Source organism: Trichechus manatus, unplaced genomic scaffold, assembly GCF_000243295.1.
Source record: "Trichechus manatus latirostris isolate Lorelei unplaced genomic scaffold, TriManLat1.0 scaffold00050, whole genome shotgun sequence".
Lineage (NCBI taxonomy): Eukaryota > Metazoa > Chordata > Mammalia > Sirenia > Trichechidae > Trichechus > Trichechus manatus.
In genome coordinates, this window is record NW_004443986.1 from 973,185 (window position 1) to 993,860 (window position 20,676).

The following is a 20,676-nucleotide window of genomic DNA, read 5'->3' on the forward strand; positions in this document are numbered from 1 at the left end:
AATTACTTACTTTCTTTTTTCTCTGAGAAAATTGAAGTGTCATTTTTTTTTTTCCATTTTTGCCCACTTAACACGAAAGTTGTATAAATCATACCATTCCCTCTTTTGGTTAAAATCTTCTAATGACTTCCTATTTTCTAAAATAAAAGTTAAAGATCTTAAAATTACCTAAATTGCCCTAAACAATATGAGCCCTATAGCATCTTTGACCCTCTCCTCTACTATCTTCCCCCTGCTCACTCAGGTTCAGCCAATGATCTCTATGATGCCCTTTAGGTATGCCACTTTTCTCCCATCTCAGAGTCCACGTACTTGCTAGTTACTCTGTCCATTAAGTTCTGTCCAGATAGTCACATCCCTCAATTCTTCACTCAACTATCTCCCCAGTGAACTCTTTCTTGACCACCTTATTTTATAATTGCACCCCCAGTATTTATTCTGTTCTTTCCCTGTTTTAATGTTTTCCAATGAGCTTATACTTAAGATACAGCCAGCACTGTAATACAACAAGGTACTAAATATTTACTTATTTATATTGTTTATTATCTATTTCTCCCCACTGGAATGTAAACACTATGAAGGCCAGTACTTGTTTTTGCTTTTTACTGGTGTTTCCCCACTTATAATAGTGTTTTGTACATAGTAGACACTTAATAAATATTTGCTGAATGAACAAATTAATATGTTTAATGTAGTGCCATAGTGAATCTATATGCTCAGTAAATATTGGTTATCATTATTGTATTAATAATAATATATTGGGCATGAGGCATTTAAAACCTGGGAACTCCAGGCTGTAGTTCATTGGATCTAGAATTCAAAGTAGGATGATAAGCTGGATATAAGTTAATATGGTAATGGAATCACTTAAATAAACAAGGTCTTGCTGGGAAGAATATTAAGACTAGAAAGATGTGACGTGTGAAGATAGAATACAGGGATGTACCAACCTGAAGCAGGTTGAAGTAGTGAAACGTAGGAAAGATACTAAAAGGAAATATCCAGAGAAACACAAAAAGGACTAGAAAAATATGGTATAATGCAAGTCATTAAAGGGTAGGCATTTTTAAAAGATGAAATGGTCAATAGCATCAAATACTTCAGAGTAGAGGGTACAAAGAGAATGGTAAAATAGCAAATGTTGAGTACAAATCATGATAAAAACTGTAGAAAGATTTATTTATTGAAAATAAATCCTCAGAATCAATAGCATCTAAAGGTTGCAATGAAAGGGGTTCCAAGATTGTTAGAAGACAAAAATATTCACATAACACATGTTCTTTATAGTTGATTCCCTCAAAGAATGAAGGGATACAGTAAGAAAAGGGATCCATTTCGTGTTTGATTTTAAGTGGCCTGAGGCTGACACAGTGGAGTGGGTTAAGGAAGTAGTTCCCAGCCCCACTGAATGGAAAAGGGTTTTACACAAGCAGTCGGATAAAGGAAGCAGCTAACCCAGTAATATTACAGTATGTCTAAGCAAGAATGAAAATAATGTAAAAATTCTAGACATCGTTGCTCTTTAAGATAGCACTATAAAAAATAAAAATGACACCCAATAAATCTAAAATGTGAGGTATTTTTATTTGGCTCTCATTATTTTTAACTAATCTTATTCACTACAGAATGTCCAATAAATCTTATATAAAGAAAGGAAACTTAAATTAGCTATTGCTGTCCTCAGCAATATGGAGATATTTTATTTTGCTCTGTTTTTGTAGTTTGAGACTATGAAGAGTTTTTGAATAATTTTGTTAAATAAAGGCATTTAAAATACAACAAGTATTTTACAGATAATTACAAAATGAATCATAAGTGGGTGCAAATTGAGTAATTTGATTAATTTCTAGGTTGACCTTTAGAAAAGTATTTGTCTAACATTTCTTAGTTGTTGTATTTTTATTATATCAAGCTGAAGTTCCAGTTATTTAATTTTCATGTTATTTTTGAAAACGAGAAGTGCATTATGGATAGAAAATTAGTTTGTTTTTCAAAAGAATGGTTTCACTTAGAAACAATTTGAATTTCATAATATAATGTGAATACTGTCTTTAAATATCTGCCTGTCTTTCTAGCTTGTACTTTCAGGATTACCTTACTTATGCATTCTTCACTTATACATTAATTGAGTTAAGTAATTATTTTGCAGATAGTTAAGTTTATTGTTCACTCATAAAAAATAAAACACACCTAATGGCAGTGAATAGCTTTCTTCTAGGTTTGTGCCATCATTCTAGGTAGCCTCTGACCCAGATGAGAGACCTCAACATTGCAGATATATAATGTGCATCACCAGCAAAACTGCCTATAAGAATAACTTCATTATTCTGGGAAGCTAGGTCTATAAAATATGTAAAATGTAGAAGTGTTCTGCCTATACAATTTCTGGTAAGTACTGCATGACTAAGTGATAAAACCTGAGTCAGCTTCAGTTAGAGCATACCTTACTAAAAAGTTTATTATGATATGGAGGAAAAAAGGAAATACAGTGAAAAAAGGTGGTTCTTCCTCCAAGTAATGAAGTAGTTTACATCTATAAGGTTCAGCCTTGATTAACGAAAAATTAGCCGCCTGGAAGCATTTAGTGGTATAGTGTACCTGTTAGTCGTAGTAACCCAGAGTTACAGCAGAATGATGAGAAGGAAAAACTCACCAGTACCACTGGACAGATTGTGGTGGGTGGCAAAATATGGTCCTTCAAAGGTCCACAGTCACATTCAGGTTTTAGATGAGAAGCACATTTATTATGCAGCTAGAAAAGGAAAAAGGGAGACAGTATCAAATATTGCAGGACAACCAGCAAACATTGTGCAAATGACATTTCAACTGAGAAATGGCAAATACATTAAAAGTACATTAAAAGAATTACAAGAACAAATAAACAGGATCATAAAGGGATTCACATTACATTTGCCCTTTTATATCTACCTTAAATAAACCATTTGGCAATTTCCTTCACCCAGCCTATATATTTTCTAATTCTCAGAAATGTTTATATTAAAAATATACTTTAGGTTTCACACCAAAGAAGCCTGATTTCTTTTACAAACAGAAATTATTGTCCATTACAGTTCATTTCATTCTTTGATTATCTGCTGTTGGCATAATCTCGAAACCACTGCGCACTGTGTGGATGCTTTTTTTTTTTTTTTTGACCCTCCTGTTTTCTCAAAGTCGTTCCAAAGTGCACAGCTCAGTATGGGGCATAATTGATCCCATCATTAGTTTTAACTTCGTAATTCAATATGTAAATGTAACCAGAGATTCATCTCAGTAGGAACAGGATATAAATATAAGATGATGATTATGATTATAAAAATTTATCTTTATATTGTATTTATCAGCTCTATATTAAGTTAGTGCATAATGTGCTATTTATTTTTTTATCATGTATGAACCGAAGCTAATATTTTTATCAATTCAGGTCACAAGTTTCAATTAAAGAACTACGACATAGTGTATTAAGTAGTGATTTTTTTAAAATGAAATGGTAATTCGTAACTGGAATCACAGATTTGATAAAATAATATTTTGTTTAAAGGCATCTAGGAAATTCTTCCCTCACCCACTTTATATTAATTTCAATATGAAACATTCATACTTTTAAAAATTACACATTTTATCTTGTTCAAAACAAAACAGAAAAAGCATCACACTATTTTTCAGTTTTGGACAGAATGCCACCCTTCTCAATTCATGGCTATCTTAATTTCCACAACAAACTTATGTTTGTAAGCAGTTAATTAGAAACCAAAAACAGAGGATAATGTGTGTTGATTTATTATTAGTGATAGAACGGTACCAAAGAGGTATTTCTGTGGTCCTAGGATCTAAAACATTTATCACGCTAATTTCCTGCCTTCAGTATAAAACCTTGGAGTTAAGGCTACTTGTACTATAATTAATGTACATTAAGCCACATTAAATGAAATAGAAGTATCTTTACAAATTCTCCATAATTAGCAGCTCTGCTTCTTAGTGGCATGTAAACTTCTCTATTAAAAATGACTTAATCTTCTTATTAGGCACTGCTGATATCTGACAAGAGACAAGAGGCGTTGAAGAAGAAAGAAGTAGTTGAAGCTACATGCACAACAGAACTAAATAAAATGACACTATGATTTGGCAAATTGAAATGCATAGCTTCCTCAAAATAAAATTAGCAATTGGTTTAAAATGTAATATTAGTTCATTTAACTTAATAATACGTTTTCCTAAAGTAAATCACGGTCCTGTATATTTGGATTTAGCGGTAATGGATTACCAAGCACCATGAAAACTGAACCAAAACAAAAGACAGATGATGTGTTCTAAGGCTCTTCTGTACCATGGTCATCACAGAGAAAAAGCTTTTGCTCTTTGATCTTGCACACTGCCTTAAAACCGAGCCTGCAGGCTCTCAGATCCCTCTACAAATAGCATGATCCAAGATAACAATCCTTGTGTGTATAAAGTGAGAAAGCCCTGAATTTTCACTCTTGACTACAATGGAAAGTCACACATATGACTCCAAAGAACAGAGGGGAAGGACACGGTGTGTCTCATCCAGCACTGACCATTTGAAGGCTGAGCATTGGTACATGGGCTGAGCATGTCACACTCCTCCATACTTCCCTCCCATGTGCTTCCACAATCTCCAACTGATATGGTGAAGGATGATTAACCTCATTATAGCGATTTGGAGGGTATAAAATGTAAGAAGAGATGGCAAAAATAAAAATAAAAAGAAGTTGAAGACAGTTTTTGGCATTTAGGCTGGATTCCTACCAGAAGGAAAGAACTGAGGACTTAGGTAGAATCACAGTTAATGAGATGATGGGGGTTAATTCTTCATATTTGGGGTTGTAAGCTTCAGAATATAGGTACTGGCAAATGGTCCCCTGAAATACTGGCGTCTGGAGAGCTAAATAAAGCCAGCAGTGGATTTTACAGCTTGGCAGCCACTGTGGCCTGTCCCTCTGAGCACTGGCTAGGCAGCTGCAGGGCAGAGTCCTGCAGGAACATGAGCATGAGGCAGGACCTATAAGGATGTTGGTAACCATGTAATACCAGGAAAACAGGGTCTCACAATGCAGAAAAGACTCCTAACCAAGATGTCTATGTTAACTAATAATATGCAAGAATATCTGGATTAAGTCTAAACTCTGATCCTCAGCACGATGACATTGCTTATAGCCAGGAGTGTCAAAGCTGAGAATACCATGTGGGAACCATTGATTGTCTTACAAAACAGGGGTCAAGTTTGCATAATAGGTCTAGTTTATTCACCATCTGTCACAGACACATTTCATAACATAATATAAAATGTGAAAGCCAATGAGAAAATATTTATATTTCCCTAGACTATTTATCAGGATTAAAAATGAACATCATCAACAATAACAATAAATTGCTTACACTTTTCATCTTGAAATTTTATGAGTAAGCATATAAGAAAAACAGCTGATTTCTTCTCATTGTCAATAAGATATGAAGACTGACAATTGTTTTAAAGATAACCTAGATGCAAAATTAGCAAAATTCTAAACACAAAGATCCTCATCAAGAATAGAAATAAGTTACAGCATCAATGAATCCTGCCTCCTCAGTAAAATAACCAATGATGCACCACAGAAAAAGGAATTGTTACCTGTTTTTTCCCAATATTTTTCTTGTTTGTTGAGGGTATCTTGAAATGATTTTTAAAGATAAGGCTTAGAAACCCTCAGATCATTATTTGTTGTATGTCCAGAAATTCCCATTCATGTTAAGGAATACTACTCCATATCTAGGAAATTCAGACAATATGAAATAGCTTTTCCTGGAAAGGAAATGAACACTTGAAAATAATTTCAGAGTTTAGGGAAATTCCAGTAGCACCTAATTTAGAACCAGATATATATTTGTTGGAAAAAGCCATCTCAAGTTAGCAAGAACAAGAGTATGTATGTGTGTGTGTGTGCGTTGGTGTGCGTGCGCACACGCATGAAGTTGAGAAAAGAGTGAGTGTGCGGTATAGCGAAGAAATAAATGGAATCTAAAAAGTCGAAAGGAGGAATAGAACATAATTTTCCATATGAATTTAGAGAAAAGAAGAAAATAATTCATTCTAAGGGAATTTTGGTGATATGACTGGAGGAACACATTAGTGGGTTTTTATACATTATTATTTCCCCAACGCTTCGCAAATTTCAGGGTGTTGCCTAAAGCTAGAATTTGCTAAAGCATAAACTATTCTATGGCACTGAAAATCTTTAAACAACAAATTGCTTAACTTTTTCGTATTTTAACTGGAGTGGCAATGTATGATACCAAATGTTAATAATTAATAGCCATAATGATAGGCTGTCTTTTTTCAAGCCCAAGAAAAATCTATTAACCTCTCATTCTGTTGAGTCCTACCTGACTAAGGGCATTTTACTATAACCAGGAGTAATATTCACAACATGTTCTAAATAAAAAGTCAAGGAAACATACTCAAAGCTAAATGAACAGGTATAAGCAATGGGATCTTAAGGATAACAGAATGGATGCAAGAGAGAAGAGGAAACCAAGAGACTGTTAGATGTTAGAAGATTGTTTTATACTATTCTTACTTAGAATTTTTCTGTTTTTATTTTTTAAATAGTTCGATTTACAAAAGGAATAAAACTTAGTTCTAAGAACCTAACTTTATATCTACAACATGGCAAAACTAGTATAATATCAAAACGTCGTAAGTACTAACCAAACAAAGGGTGTGAAATAGATCTTACCATTTGTTTAAGCTTACACGTGCTTATCTGACATAGACTTAAGTATTCCAGGATGATTTTTTTTAAAACAAAATTTAAATAGGACATGCATTTAAAATTCAGTATTTAACAGTGTTCTTATTGAGTACTTCCTCTAAACTCAGCACTCTGTTAAGAACCTTGGAAGATTAGGAAAAAAAAAAAATCTGCAATGGACCTGGAGCTGGAGCAGACTATACTCTGGCAGTGTGTAGACAGCATCAGCAAGCAGATGCGGAACCAAGAGGGCATTTAGGTTGCTTTTCTTTTTGTTTTTTTTGTGGAATAAAGGTACAGAAATTACTCAGAAAAAAGAAATATTAATGTCAAGGAAACTTTTACTGAAGATATGAAAGTTACTTTTGTTCTTGAGATATAGTTAGAATTTAAGGGGGGGCATTCAAAGGAATATGGTGAGCAAAATAACAGGAAGGGGGGAACATGTCGTTCCCTAGGAAGTGCCAAGAGATGTGCAGCTACAGCAGAGGGTACATATAGGGGAGGAGTACTATACATAGTCATGTGCTTTGGTTTGGGTCTGATTTTTGAAGAAATGAAAACCAGGTGGAGATGGGGGGAAGTAAGGGCTGCATTTATTATCACAGAACTATTATAGGTTGCTGAAGGAGGCATATGATAACAAATGAGTATTTTCAGAAGATCATTCTGGAGGTGGTGTGCAGCTTGCATTATAGGAAAAGTACCTTCTGTTAGGGAGCTAAGCCAAGAGATTCTGACTCTAATCTAGTCAAGAGGTGCTAAGAGCTTGTACTAGGTCTGTGAATGTAAAGGCAAAGACTCAAATATGAGAGAGATATTTTAAGAAGAAAATGTCAAGGCTCAGTGAAGGGTTGAATATATGGGATAAAGGTGAAAGACAAGAGCAAGAGAAATCGACTTCTAATTCTATTTCCAGTGACTGGAAGTATGGTGATACCATGTCTGATGGAAATGAGAGTTGGAATAGTTGCTTTTTGTGAGAGCAGATAAGCCATTTTTATCTAGGACATAGTGAGACTCAGGACCACGCGATTCTGGATGCTTTTAGAAAATCAAGACCAGCATGCAATGCTACCCTGACTTAGACTGGACAACTACAGATTTTCCAGAGGTGAGAGAAATGGAATGAGTAATATTCATGGAGTGCACTTTGTGTGCCAGGGGCTGGGTGTTGTACAACTATATGATATTTCACATAATTCTCACTATGATAATAATTGTCACTTACTGAGCACTTGTTTTGTGTGATGCTCAACCTTAAATACATCTATATGGATTACTTACCCATTTAATCCTCATAATAATCTTACAAAATAGACATCATTAACTCCATTTTACAAATTAGGAAATTGGCCAAAACGGGCTACATACCTGGCCCAAGATAACACAACTAATAAGTGACCATCTTAAGAATCAGATTGGTATGACTATAAGATTGAAATCATTTCCAAAAGTAATATATAGGAGGAAGTAATGTTTTTTTCGGAAAAAAAAATGAAATCCTGAAACGAAATCAAGCTTTTTCTTGTTTCTGCCTGCAATCTAACCTTCATGTCATCCATTCAGAGAGGCCTTTCTAAGGAACGAAATTGAGAGTGTCATATCCTATCACTCTCAGCTCTTCTGCTAGCTATTTACTATGTTAATAGCACTTTCAGGGAAGCACAAAGACAAAAGAAAGTTGATGCAGTTTGCTTAAAGGTAGTCAACAGTAGGTAACGGTAGGTAATCATTAGTCAAGAGCATACCAACTTTACACTGAAATATTTATACAATGGCTAAAGAAAAAACTATAAATTATATCTAACTATACGAATTTTCTGAGGTAAATACATTGTTTAACTTGGGAAAAAAATCTATAAATTGATAATTTTGTCCCTATATTTGTTTAAAATTAAAAATCCCAAAGTGCACAGAGACTGAAATTACTTATAAGAAGGCTGGACATTCTTCCAGATACATGAAAACTTTTTTTTTAATTGTGCAAGTCTTGTTTCATGAACCACATATTCATCGAATTGCTGACCTTTCAGTTAGCAGCAAAACGCTTAAACCACTGTACCACTAGGGCTCCACAGGAGCTCATAGTTTACAGCAAATAAAACTCAGGACTTTGAAGAGCTTAGAAAGATGGCAGCCATTTTTGTTTTTTTCTGATTCTACCTTAAACCCCCATGACTCCCTGATTAGCTTTGTTTCCTGAATGGAATTGCGGGATTTAAAGACCTTTATAGCTTATGTTGTGTTATGACATAGTGCCAAACAGAATCATGTTCAGGTACCCTAATAAGAACAAAATATCAGGGACATAAGGTCTGGACTGATCTGGGACAGTTGAAATCCTTGGATTTTCAACAGTATGGTTTATTCAGAGGTAGCACCTTCTTTTCTCTAAAAGGGAGGGCCTCATTTCTCTCCAGGCACATGCCATCATCAAGACAAAAGATAAATGCATGACTGGTGAATGGTTGGTCTAGAAATGTAGATTTTGGAGTCCCAGATAAGGAACCATTGAAGGAGGAGATAAACAGTCAAAAAAAAAAAAGAGAAGCAAGAAAACAAAACAGAACATAAAACAAGGAAGGAAAGAATTTTAAGATTCCTTTCATACCAATAAAAAACTACTGCAAGCAATAAATTTGAGGAGAGTGATCCCATAGAATGGAAAGAGCTGAAGACACATTTCATGGAGATTAAATGAGAAAAGGAGAAGAGGAGTCCAGTAAAAGAAAATTTCAAAAGTTCTGAAGTATGATACAGTATGAAGAGAGGCAGCAATAACATATTTCAGAAAGTTTCAAGCTTAGTATGTATTTAAAATACATTAACACTTTTTTAAGAAATTAAAAATATCAGATAAACCTAAGAGATTATATTTGAAGTTTATAAAGAATAGGCAAATAACTTGAAATACAAGGAGGAAATACATTCTGTATTAATCTGATTTAATTTCAGTTTATGGGAAAGTTAAAGTATACCTCGTGAAAAATGCACTAAAAAGGGACACATAAAAAGAATAGTCTCCTACAAGATCTGAAACAAAAGCTAGGTATTTTTGTAGATGCTTAGCAAAAGAAAATCTAATATTTTTTAAATGCATATGAGTTTTAAAAATGAGATATTTGCAGTCTTCTTAGAACTGATAATATGTTTGAGCACTTCACAGATGTAATTTTAATCATTGTTAGACTTTTTATTATAATAACCAAACATTTCAAAAAATAAGACTGTTTTTCATAATTGAAAACATTTCAAATGTAAATATAATTTAACGAAGTAATAGTTGCAAATGAGTAAAGAAATGTGTTCATTTTTAGAAAAGTACTTAAACATATTTTTGAAATGCAAGTCACAGTTTGTTTTTCTCATTATCCTGTGTGTGTCTATGTGTGTGTGTGTGTGCATGTTTAAGAAAAACGTTTAAACTGTGTGGTGTTTTGGGGGCACTACAGAGAAACTTCTGAATTTGCTTATCTGATTCAGCGTCCCTCAATGTTTTATTTTGACAAAAGCAAGAACTATTCCTCCTTTAAGAAGAGTACTCAAGCATTAGCTAGAAAAAACAAACCAAACAAAAACTCCCATCCCATAAATTTTTGTAGTACGATATCAAAAGGAGCTATTCTTGAAAATGTGCATTCTAATTATTTTCTAGAAATTAAGCATGAAACACTAGAGAAACCATCTAACAACTTTATTTATTCCAGAAGGTATTTGCTACAGGCTTTGACAACAATCCAAACTAGGCAGATTCCTAAAGTTTCCCAGGATAGAGAAGTTTATGTCTTCTTTCTTAGTTACCGTCTTAGTTATCTAGTGTTGCTATAACATAAATACCACAAGTGGACGGCTTTAACAAACAGAAATTTATTCTCTCACAGTTTAGGAGGCTAGAAGTCCGAATTCAGGGTGGCAACTCCAGGGAAAGGCTTTCTCTCGGTCAGCTCTGGAGGAATGTCCTTGTTATCCATCTTCCCTTGGTCTAGGAGCTTCTCAGTGCAGGGATCCTGGGTCCAAACGACACATTCTGCTCCTGGCACTACTTTCTTGGTGGTATGAGATCCCCCTGTCTCTCTGCTGGCTTCTCTCTTTTATATCTCAAAAGAGATTGACTTAAAACACAACCCAATCTTGTAAATTGAGTTCTTCCTCATTAACATAACTGCCTCTAATCCTGTCTCATTAACATCATAGAAGTAGGATTTACAACACATAGGAAAATCACATCAGATGACAAAATGGTGGACAATCACACAATACTGGGAATTGTGGCCTAGCCAAGTTGACAGATATTTTTAGGGACACAATTCAATCCATGACAGTTATCAATACCATTAATTATTAGTGTTTACATGTATATCTCTTATCCCACAATTTATGATTTAACTGACAAAGCAAGGCAGCTACATGTTGGGAAAGAGGGTAAAATGAGTTCTGAGAAGTATCGAGACCTAAAATGTGGACCCCATTTCCATCTCTATCTAATCCCATGGTAAAGGACAGTTTGCTTAGTTTTATTTGGTTATAGTGTCTTCACTGTGTAGTTAAATCTTTGGACTACATTGTTCATTTTTTTAACCTTTTAAAGACCACAGATCCTGTGTTCAACTAAATCTACAACACGTAAAAGAGAAAACTCTACCAAAATGGGTTTGTGGGATGGAGGGAGAGCTATGCCCAACCACCTAATATCTGAGTCCCACAGCCTGCCCCTAGCTATAGCCTCTGGTGCCCTCCTAGTAACTTCCAGAGCTGTATGGAGCAGAATTTGAAAACTATATAATGGGATCATCTCTAAAGTTGTCACCAGCTCTAAAATTCTTGATTCTGTGAGGATGGATCTGACTCTGCTCCATTCCCTTTGAAAACCAGACAAAATAAGAAGCCTCCGTATTTTCATGCTGACATAGTCTAAAATTCAGGAAAGCTTTCTTGTATAAGGCTCTTGGAGCGTGGGATATGCAGTCTTCAATGTGAGTGTGAACACTGTGGATTTTTTTCCCAATGTTACTCACTGTGATCTGACACCAAACACAATGCAGTCCTGTCAGGCCCTGGTAACATTTAACCGTTTTGTGGCACTTGTCACATTTAGTTGGGCAGTTGCCTTCAACCCAGTAATGGTGCATAACCTAGAACAGAACAGCAGCAATGTGGTAAGATGAGGCATCTATAAGCACCACCCTCAGAAAGCAAGCAGGGCTGTAAACTTACATCGGTGTTTTTCTTGGATTTCACATAGGTCTTGATGCAAGAGGGAGGCGCTCTAGCTACACAGCGTTCGTGCACTGTGTACTTGCAAACTGAAAGGAAACATGTACACAATTTCAGAGTTAATCCTCGTCCTGATTGCAATTTTATAGGGAAGGAATGACATTAACAGAACCTCATTTCATATCCACTGCTCCCTAATCAATCCAATCAGCCACATCAAGGAAAAGTCCAAGTCGACTGTTTTTACCATGGAATACAAAAGGCCAATTAGCACAGGAAATATTATGCATGTGAAAAACCAAGACTCCTCTATCATGGCATAGCAGGAAGTGCTTAATTAAATCAGTCCTCACTCAAATTTTTCACAATAATTCCCAGATGACAAAAATATTAAAGACAAATTGATGACTGCCAAATGGCTTGGTGTCATTTGCAAGAAGGAAGAGATCTATATTTTACAAAGTATAGGCATGAGAGCAGCTGGCAGGCATGGGAATAAAAGCCCATGAGTTTGTGCTATTTTGTCTATTGATTTATCTAAACCTTAAATGGCTGATTAGTCTATTTCCAGAGAATAGATTTTGTCATGCATTCCAAATCCCATAAAATTTCAGCCTTCACTGGCCATTGTGATACTGCTTGTTTAAAAGGAACAACTTCTTCTAGGCAACGTATGTCATATACAGTAAAACCTGTGAAAGCCGGAACCTGTGTAAGGTGGAAATCTGCCAGAGAAGGAAAACTCAAATATTTTCCACTAAAAAAAGTGGAAAGATTGCACCCTGTCAAAGGTGGAAAACTTGTGAGACCCAGAAAAACAAAGTAGTCCTGTCAAGTTACGACTCTCACAGGTTTCACTGCCTATGCAAAAATTTATATCTATAAGGAAATATGCATATATGCACATATACAAGTATAATATATGTAAGTGTGTGTGTGTGTGTATATATATATATATATATATATATATATATATATATATATATAAAGTGGGTCAAAAACCAAAAAATATACTTTGTTTTTGGCATACTCAAATTATTTTATGGTTTGATTCTGAATATAACTTAGGGCCATTTACAGATACTTGTTTACTAAAAATTTCATCCCAAATTAAGGTTCTTAAACATATAAATACATAGGATAAAAATTAAATTAAAAAAAAAAGAGAAGGTAGCCCTCTTAATTAAAAAAAAAAATGGAAACTAATCATTACATGAAATTAGGATGAAAAATTTTAAATCCACATAATATAGTAAAACTCTTCCAAATACCTACATTAGTAATTTCCTTTAGTAACACAGAGGAAGAAAACATACTTTTTCATCTTCTCCACACTGGCAACAATGTTAACAGTATTGCTTTTACCACACTAATCATTTAAAATATGTACACAATATTCTCATTTGCAATATCACACCAGTCACCTTATTTGACAGCTATAATTTTTCTTCATATGAGCCTATCAACACAATTTACCATAAAAAATTCCCTTCTTAAAAAAAAAAAAAAAAACTTTAAAAATGAAGCATTTTCTTTTCAGGTACATAAGAATAATGTTATAGTCTTTTAAACATGTCCATCAGAAACTGCCATCTAAACCAACATATGACAAATTTCATGTAACTTTATTAAAATACTTACGAAATTAAATGAGCATGGCACTAAAACGTGGCTTAAAATGTCAAATTATACATCTGAGAAAACTAAATTCTAAAATATTCTACCAAAGAAGTTGTTAGCTAAAAGAACAAAAATGACAACAGTAGCAACAAGAACAACAAAAATCCTGGAAACTATGTATTGTATGTAAGCCAGATAACAAATTAGATTTCACATACATATACACATACATACATACATTATATATATATATACACAGACATACATACATTATATATATATACACACACACAGACATACATACATTATATATATATATACACAGACATACATACATTATATATATATATATACACAGACATACATACATTATATATATATATATACACACAGACATACATATATATACATATATATACACATACATACATACATTATATATATATATATACACAGACATACATATACACATACATACATACATTATATATATATACACAGACATACATATATGCCAAAAATGGGAAGCATGTAATCAAGCTGACAGTGTCAGTAACTTCCTAACATAGCAGAAAAGGGTACTGAGTGGATAATTGCGGGATTAATGGAGAACTCCACATTTAAGAGTGGAGGACATAATATCCTGTTTTAGCAGAGACATCAGCGAATGTAAAAATTTCCTAGGTGTATATGCTGTAAAAGGAGCCCTGTGCATTGGTTAAGTGCTTGGCTACTAACTGAAAGGTCAGCAGTTTGAACCCACTAGCCACTCCGTGGGTGAAAGATGTGGCCATCCGCTGTAGATTTAAATATATGCTGTAGATTTAAAAATATTTACATGACTTTTATAAATGAATTGTCAGCGCTGGATTAATAGAACAAAATGAAAATTGCAATGATAAGGGTAGTGAAATTACAATAATGGCCACAACTGAAGAATTGTCAGTGATTTGGATTGCAAAATCCATTAACCATATACGAAGATTTTCTTTATGATAGCATTAAAAAAAAATGCCTGAGGTGTAATATTAGTTTGTATTCCTTGTGATTTCTTAATTTGAATTCAAAACTATTTTTAATCAATTGATTTACATTTTTAAAAAGACCAGAAGAAATTGACTCATTATAAGAAGTCAATGTGAATAAAGTGACTAACTTACAAAAAAAAGACAAATATGAGTAAGATATAAATATGAGAAATAAATGGAAATGTTCATGATGATCCCAGAAGAAATGGCAATCATGAATAAACTAAAGTACAGTGAAAAGGATATGGCTAAAGAATAGGAAAATGTTCTTAGCTGTCTTCCAATTGAAGGATTTCCCCAAACTGAAGAAAGTTAAATCTAGAGTGACCTAAATATTCAGAAACATATTACAGGGAAAACGTAAATCACAGTTATGGGGGAGGGCCAGGATTATTTCTTACAGTTCTATGTACAATGGGACTACGCCAAGAAATCAACCTTCTCTCATTCGGGTGATGATGTCCCAGCAGAGTAAACATACTCACAGGAGCAGCAGAGGCCCTGCTTCCCCACGCCAATCAGCATGTTAAGGCAGAGATTGCAGTAGGCAGGTTTGTTAAAGTGCTTGAGTCGCCACACATGCTGCCCATCATCCTTCACATTCTGCACGGGACATAAGAGAAACAGATTTCACTTAATGAAATAAACAGTGGAATATATAAGTGCCAATAAAATTCAGAGCTGAACTGAAGCATTTGAAGACAATCTGTTATTTCATCTCTGACTTTCTCCAAGATCGCCACAAGACTCTTTAGAAAAACACATGTGCTCTAGTAGAATGAGATACTGCTAACAAATCTAGGATGCTATAGCGACTCACACATTCTTGTCTAATGTCAATAGTTCAACAGCATACCCTGAACCATCATAATGACCTACCAAACGGAATACTCCCTGAGAACAGGGAAGTGTGTGTCTCGCCTTTGAATACATTATCCCTAGCACAATTTCATGAACAAATAAACAAAGAGGAGGAAAATACTCTTAAGTAGAAGAGACTGAGAAATGAAAACAGAATATGTTAACCTTTACTGTATTATAAAACCTAAAACTTCAAGTGCTGCTTTGACATATTTCAGCCTCACGGGGCCTCAAAGGTCTAACCATGTATTAACCTGCTCTGGCCAGATAGGCCCCCCCATCCCAGAGAGAAACGCTCTCCACCCAGTTGGTTCCCCTACCAGCTGGACCAGCTGAACTCCATCCAATCCTCAGTCTAACTTCAGCTCCCTGCCAGCCCATGGAATTATTCAAACTGACCAATCACATCCTCCTGTAGGAACCAGGGGCACCTCACCCTCTGGCTACCACAAAGCCTTCTTTGCACAGCCCCGTCTGGTTCACTCTACTCCCAAGTGTAATTTCCGTAAGACACTGCATACCTAGCAGTGTCATTCTCCTTTGAGGTTATGAGTATATGTGACTAATAAACTGTTGTCAGTCTCATCTGACCAGTGTTGGCTGTCCTGTGTTCAGCTGCTTCATGCTGTTTAGGGCGGGGATCCCTCCTTCACTAATGGACGAATAGGAGGTGGTCAGAACATTTACTTTGTATTAGTAATGCACAAAAATGGTGGTTAGGTTTTGGAAGGAGGCAGAGAGATGGGATGTGATGTAAAAGAGTAATACTTCCAGGTAAGTTATTGGTAGTATAGAGCATCATTTGAGAATTTCTTATATGTCATAACTAACTTTAATATGTTTTTTATGCATCAATAGTAAATTTTAAAAGACAAAGTTTTTTAAGGACTAATTACATTACCATTTTGTTTATCCCTCTTTTGTAAAATATAAATGATTTTAATCTCATAGAAAGCTAATAAAATATTAAAACTATATTACTATACTTATTTACCATAGTATAACCTTGAGTTTAAGTTAATTCACTTATTCTTCTAGGTGAAGCTCTATATAATATAATGATAGTTACTTCTGTAATTGATGTTTAATCATATCTGCATTGTTCAAGACTAAAATAAAAACAATACGATGCTTATGAATCTCTTGAATAACTTATAAAAGCAAAATATTAAATGAAGTTAAATCATTACTCTTGTTACCATCATTTTCTTCATTACTATGTAGTCCTTGTATGCCAGTGCCCAAACCGTACCAAACCAAGATTAATTTCAGATATCATTTCTTGGTATTCAACAGAAATCATTATAGGTGATAATTTTTCAGGTTTGTCAAGCTGTCATTTTTCATAGAATTTATTCATCTAATAATTTTTTGAGAAACTACTATGTGCTGGGGCACTACCACTGATTTTTTTTCCCATACAAAAATTTACACATACATTGTTATGTGACTCTAACTGCTCTCCCCATACTGTGATAGCACACTCCTCCTTTCCACCCTTGATTCCCCATGTCCATTCAACCAGCTCCTACCCTTTCTGTCTTCCCATCTCACCTCTGGACAGAAGCTGCCCATTTAGTCTCTTGTATCTACTTGAGCTAAGAGGCACACTCCTCACGAATATCACTTTATGTCCCACAGTCCAGTCCAATCCCTGTCTGAAGAGTTGGCCTTGAAAATTGTTTTAGTTCTGGGCTGATACAGAATCCAGGGGCTATGCTTTCTGAGGTTCCTCCAGTCTCAGTCAGGCCATTTTGTCTAGTCTTCTTACTAGAATTTGAGTTCTGCACCCCACCTTTCTCCTGCTCCATCAGGGACTCTCTGTTGTGTTCCCTGTCAGGGTGGTCATTGGTGGTAGTTGGGCACCATCTAGTTCTTCTGGTCTCAGGCTGATGAAGTCTCTTGTTTATGTGGCCCTTTCTGCCTCTTGGGCTACTACTTTCCTTATGTCTTTGGTGTTCTTCATTCTCCTTTACTCCAGGTGGTTGGGACCAATTGATGCATCTTAGACAGCCACTTGCAAGCTTTTAAGACCCCAGACACCACTCACCAAAGTAGGATGCAGAACATTTTCTTAATAAGCTTTGTTATGCCAGTTGACCTAGATGTCCCCTGAAAGCATGGTCCCCAGACCCCTACCCCTGCTACTCTGTCCCTCAAAGTGTTTGACTGTATTCAGGAAACTTCTTAGCTTTGGTTTACTCCAGTTGTGCTGCTTTCCCCTGTAGTGTGTGCTCTCCTTCCCTTCACCTAAGATAATTCTTATCTACTATGTAGTTAGTAAATAACCCTCCCTCCCTTCCCCCCCTCATAATATCAAAGAATGTTTTCTTCTGACTATCACTAGTTTTTTTAATAGTTGTTGTTGTTGTTGGGTGCCTTCAAGTCAGTTCTGACTCATAGCAACCCCATGTACAACAGACCAAAACACTTCCCAGTCCTGCGCCATCCTCACGATTGTTGTTATGCTTGAACCTATGGTTGCAACCACTGTGTCAATCCATCTCATTGAGGGTCTTCCTCTTTTTCGCTAACCCTCTACTTTACCAAGCATGATGTCCATCTCCAGGGACTGATCCCTCCTGATAATATGTCCAAAGTATGTAAGAGGAAGTCTTGCCATCTTTGCTTCTAAGGAGCATTCTGCCTGTACTTCTTCCAAGACAGATTTGTTTATTATTTTGGAAGCCCATGGTATATTCAATATTCTTCGCCAACACCATAATTCAAAGGCTTCAATTCTTCGGTCTTCCTTATTCATTATCCAGCTTTCGCATGCATATGAAGCAGTTGAAAACACCTTGGCTTGGGTCAGGCGCAACTTGGTCTTCAAGGTGACAATTTTGCTTTTTAACACTTTAAAGAGGTTTTTTTTGCAGCAGATTTACCCAGTGCAATGCATTGTTTGATTTCTTGAATGCTGCTTCCATGGGTGTTGATTGTGTTAATAGTGGGACAATGGAAATATGTCCAGATCATCTTGTTTTTCTTGATAATGAAATATTAATAACAATGCTTCATAAGCACTTTTTCCTATTCCCAGTCAAGAGATAAACCACTAGATTTGTAATACCAGAGGAAATCTATAGTAACTAGTTCTTATATTAGAAACAGAAATGTCAAATCAGAGTATGAAACATTAATGAAAATACTTTCTGGGAGATAATTCTCCATAGGTCTCTCGAATTTCTCCCTGTGTTTCAGCAGAAGTATTGTCCTTTTTTTTTTTTCCTAAAATATCTTTTCAAAGATGTTTGAAAAACAGCCTTGAGTAATGGAGGTATGTCTTCCTCTAGAGAACAGGGCAGGTTTACTCACTGTCCAGTATAATAAAGAGAATCTCTCCCTTTGCAGCAAAGGTTAAGCAGGTTTATTTACTGCACGTCATAAGATTTCATTTCCTTAAGCCAGGAGTTCCTCAGCTATGATGCAAGCTGTGATTCTATGTGCATCATTTACCTAGGCCACTCTCATTGCCCCATAGGACTTGGGGGGCAAGGCATCTGATACAAACATAAAGCTCATGCTACTTGCTTTGCCATGAGTAATAAAGTCATTTGTCTCTGACCTAGGAGTCTTATGTCTTCTGCAAGCCTCCATAAAACTGTGGCAAGCTAACTCATTAGTTTGCAAGTAAGAAAAATCTCTGACCCTTCATAGTTCTTGACAATGCACAGATTTTCTTTTATGGCATTGAACTAACAAGCTCTCAACAAAAGCAGTATTGTAGAAGGTGTCATGTAGAAGTCTTAATGAAACGTAGATGTTACAATTTTCTTTTGAAATGTAAGAAATAAACTTTGTAGTAATTTCTGAAACCAATTCCAACTTGGTTAAGTCCTAAGATTTCTAGTATCTTTATAATGTAAATAAAAGACTTTATATATTTGTTTACTTTGCTATACTTCCCCAACTATCTGCATACATATAATCTATTCCCTTAAATAAGACTAAAGACTCCTCATGTGAAAAGTTGTTAATTTTGTTAAATTAGTAAACAAACAAATTTTAAAAGTAGCAGTTAAATGCTTAAAAAATATTTCAAGTGAAAAAGAGGAAGGAATAAATCTAATTTTCATATGTATTACTGTTCTTATAATCCTTGTCATTTTATTTTTAAATGACTATCCATTACATGTGAATAAGTCTCATCCTGTTGAAGAGCACATATGGACTAAGTTAGCTGGCATTTTCCTTATCAAAAAATAAACAAGTCTGAACGTGGGTGTTCTGTCAATCAGAACACTTAGCCATGTTACAGGCTGCAACTGATGTACAAATCCATTACCCAGACATAAAACGCTTTACCAAAAAAACAAATTAAATAGCTTTATAGCTCTTAGCCGGATACATTGCCAAAATATGCAAGGGATAAAATATGTATGTGACTTCTTCAAGGGAAGAAATTGAAACCAGAAGCCAACTACTTCTCAGCAGTGCAAATTATACTCCAACTCTCTGTGTTTTCATGTCCTATCTTGTTTGTCTTATTTAGATTCTGAACTCAGTGGAGGAGGGGGAGAATCTGTCCCTTACTATATTCCATCAGCCACTAGAGCATGTCCCTGTTAGTACTTCTGTTGCAAATAAATATTTATTGTCATAGAAATGAATTTATTTTTGTAAAAAGGAAATAAACAGGGAATCCAGAAGGCTTGATTCCTGGCCTACTATGAAAATGTGTCTAAGCCATTTCACCTCTTTTATTTCCTCTCTAATAAAAGGAAAGTACCCACTTTCCTTTCCCAGGCCGTAGTGTGAGGTTTCATTATACAATACCTGTGAAGTTAATTTAGCTCCTCAGAAGAATGGTGTTATATAAACAGCAAATATTATTACCATCATTGGGTCGAGTTGTGTAACATCCCAATGTTTCAGCCAAAAAACTGAGAGGCATGTATGTAGGCCTACTATACATTATTTCATATAAATTTTGCTCTCTCATGTTTTTTCTTTTTTCTATTACCAGACATTAATCTTAATAGAAATTTATTCCTAATATTTAGAAAACACTGTATTATTTAAGGAAGCAGTTCAGTTTTGTGCTTATGACAAACAGAAATGCTAAATGAAACCTAGGTAAATTCACACCGAGAAGGAGCTCCAGGTTCTCCTTCTTCTTTCAGTCCCCTCAAAGTCGAAAGTATGCTTCAAAGGGAAGAATGCCCTTTGGAACTTTTTGAAACCTATTTTATTATCTC

General features: G+C 35.1%; 1 protein-coding gene across 6 annotated transcripts in view; it reads right to left on the reverse strand.

Moving 5' to 3' along the window:
• Window positions 1–20,676, reverse strand: part of DGKB (diacylglycerol kinase beta) — a 782,610-nt gene that overhangs the window by 522,814 nt on the left and 239,120 nt on the right. For 4 of the 6 annotated variants that reach the window (XM_004377415.2, XM_004377414.2, XM_023732275.1 and 1 more), the window contains 4 exons: window positions 15,100–15,217; window positions 11,967–12,055; window positions 11,768–11,884; window positions 2,654–2,752 (listed from right to left, as the gene is read on the reverse strand). In XM_004377415.2, coding sequence (XP_004377472.1) covers window positions 2,654–2,752; window positions 11,768–11,884; window positions 11,967–12,055; window positions 15,100–15,217 — 423 coding nt within the window. Of the gene's footprint in view, window positions 1–312; window positions 316–2,653; window positions 2,753–11,767; window positions 11,885–11,966; window positions 12,056–15,099; window positions 15,218–20,676 lie in introns of all 6 variants that reach the window. The other 2 variants (XM_023732276.1, XM_004377412.2) reach the window with 1 other exon arrangement.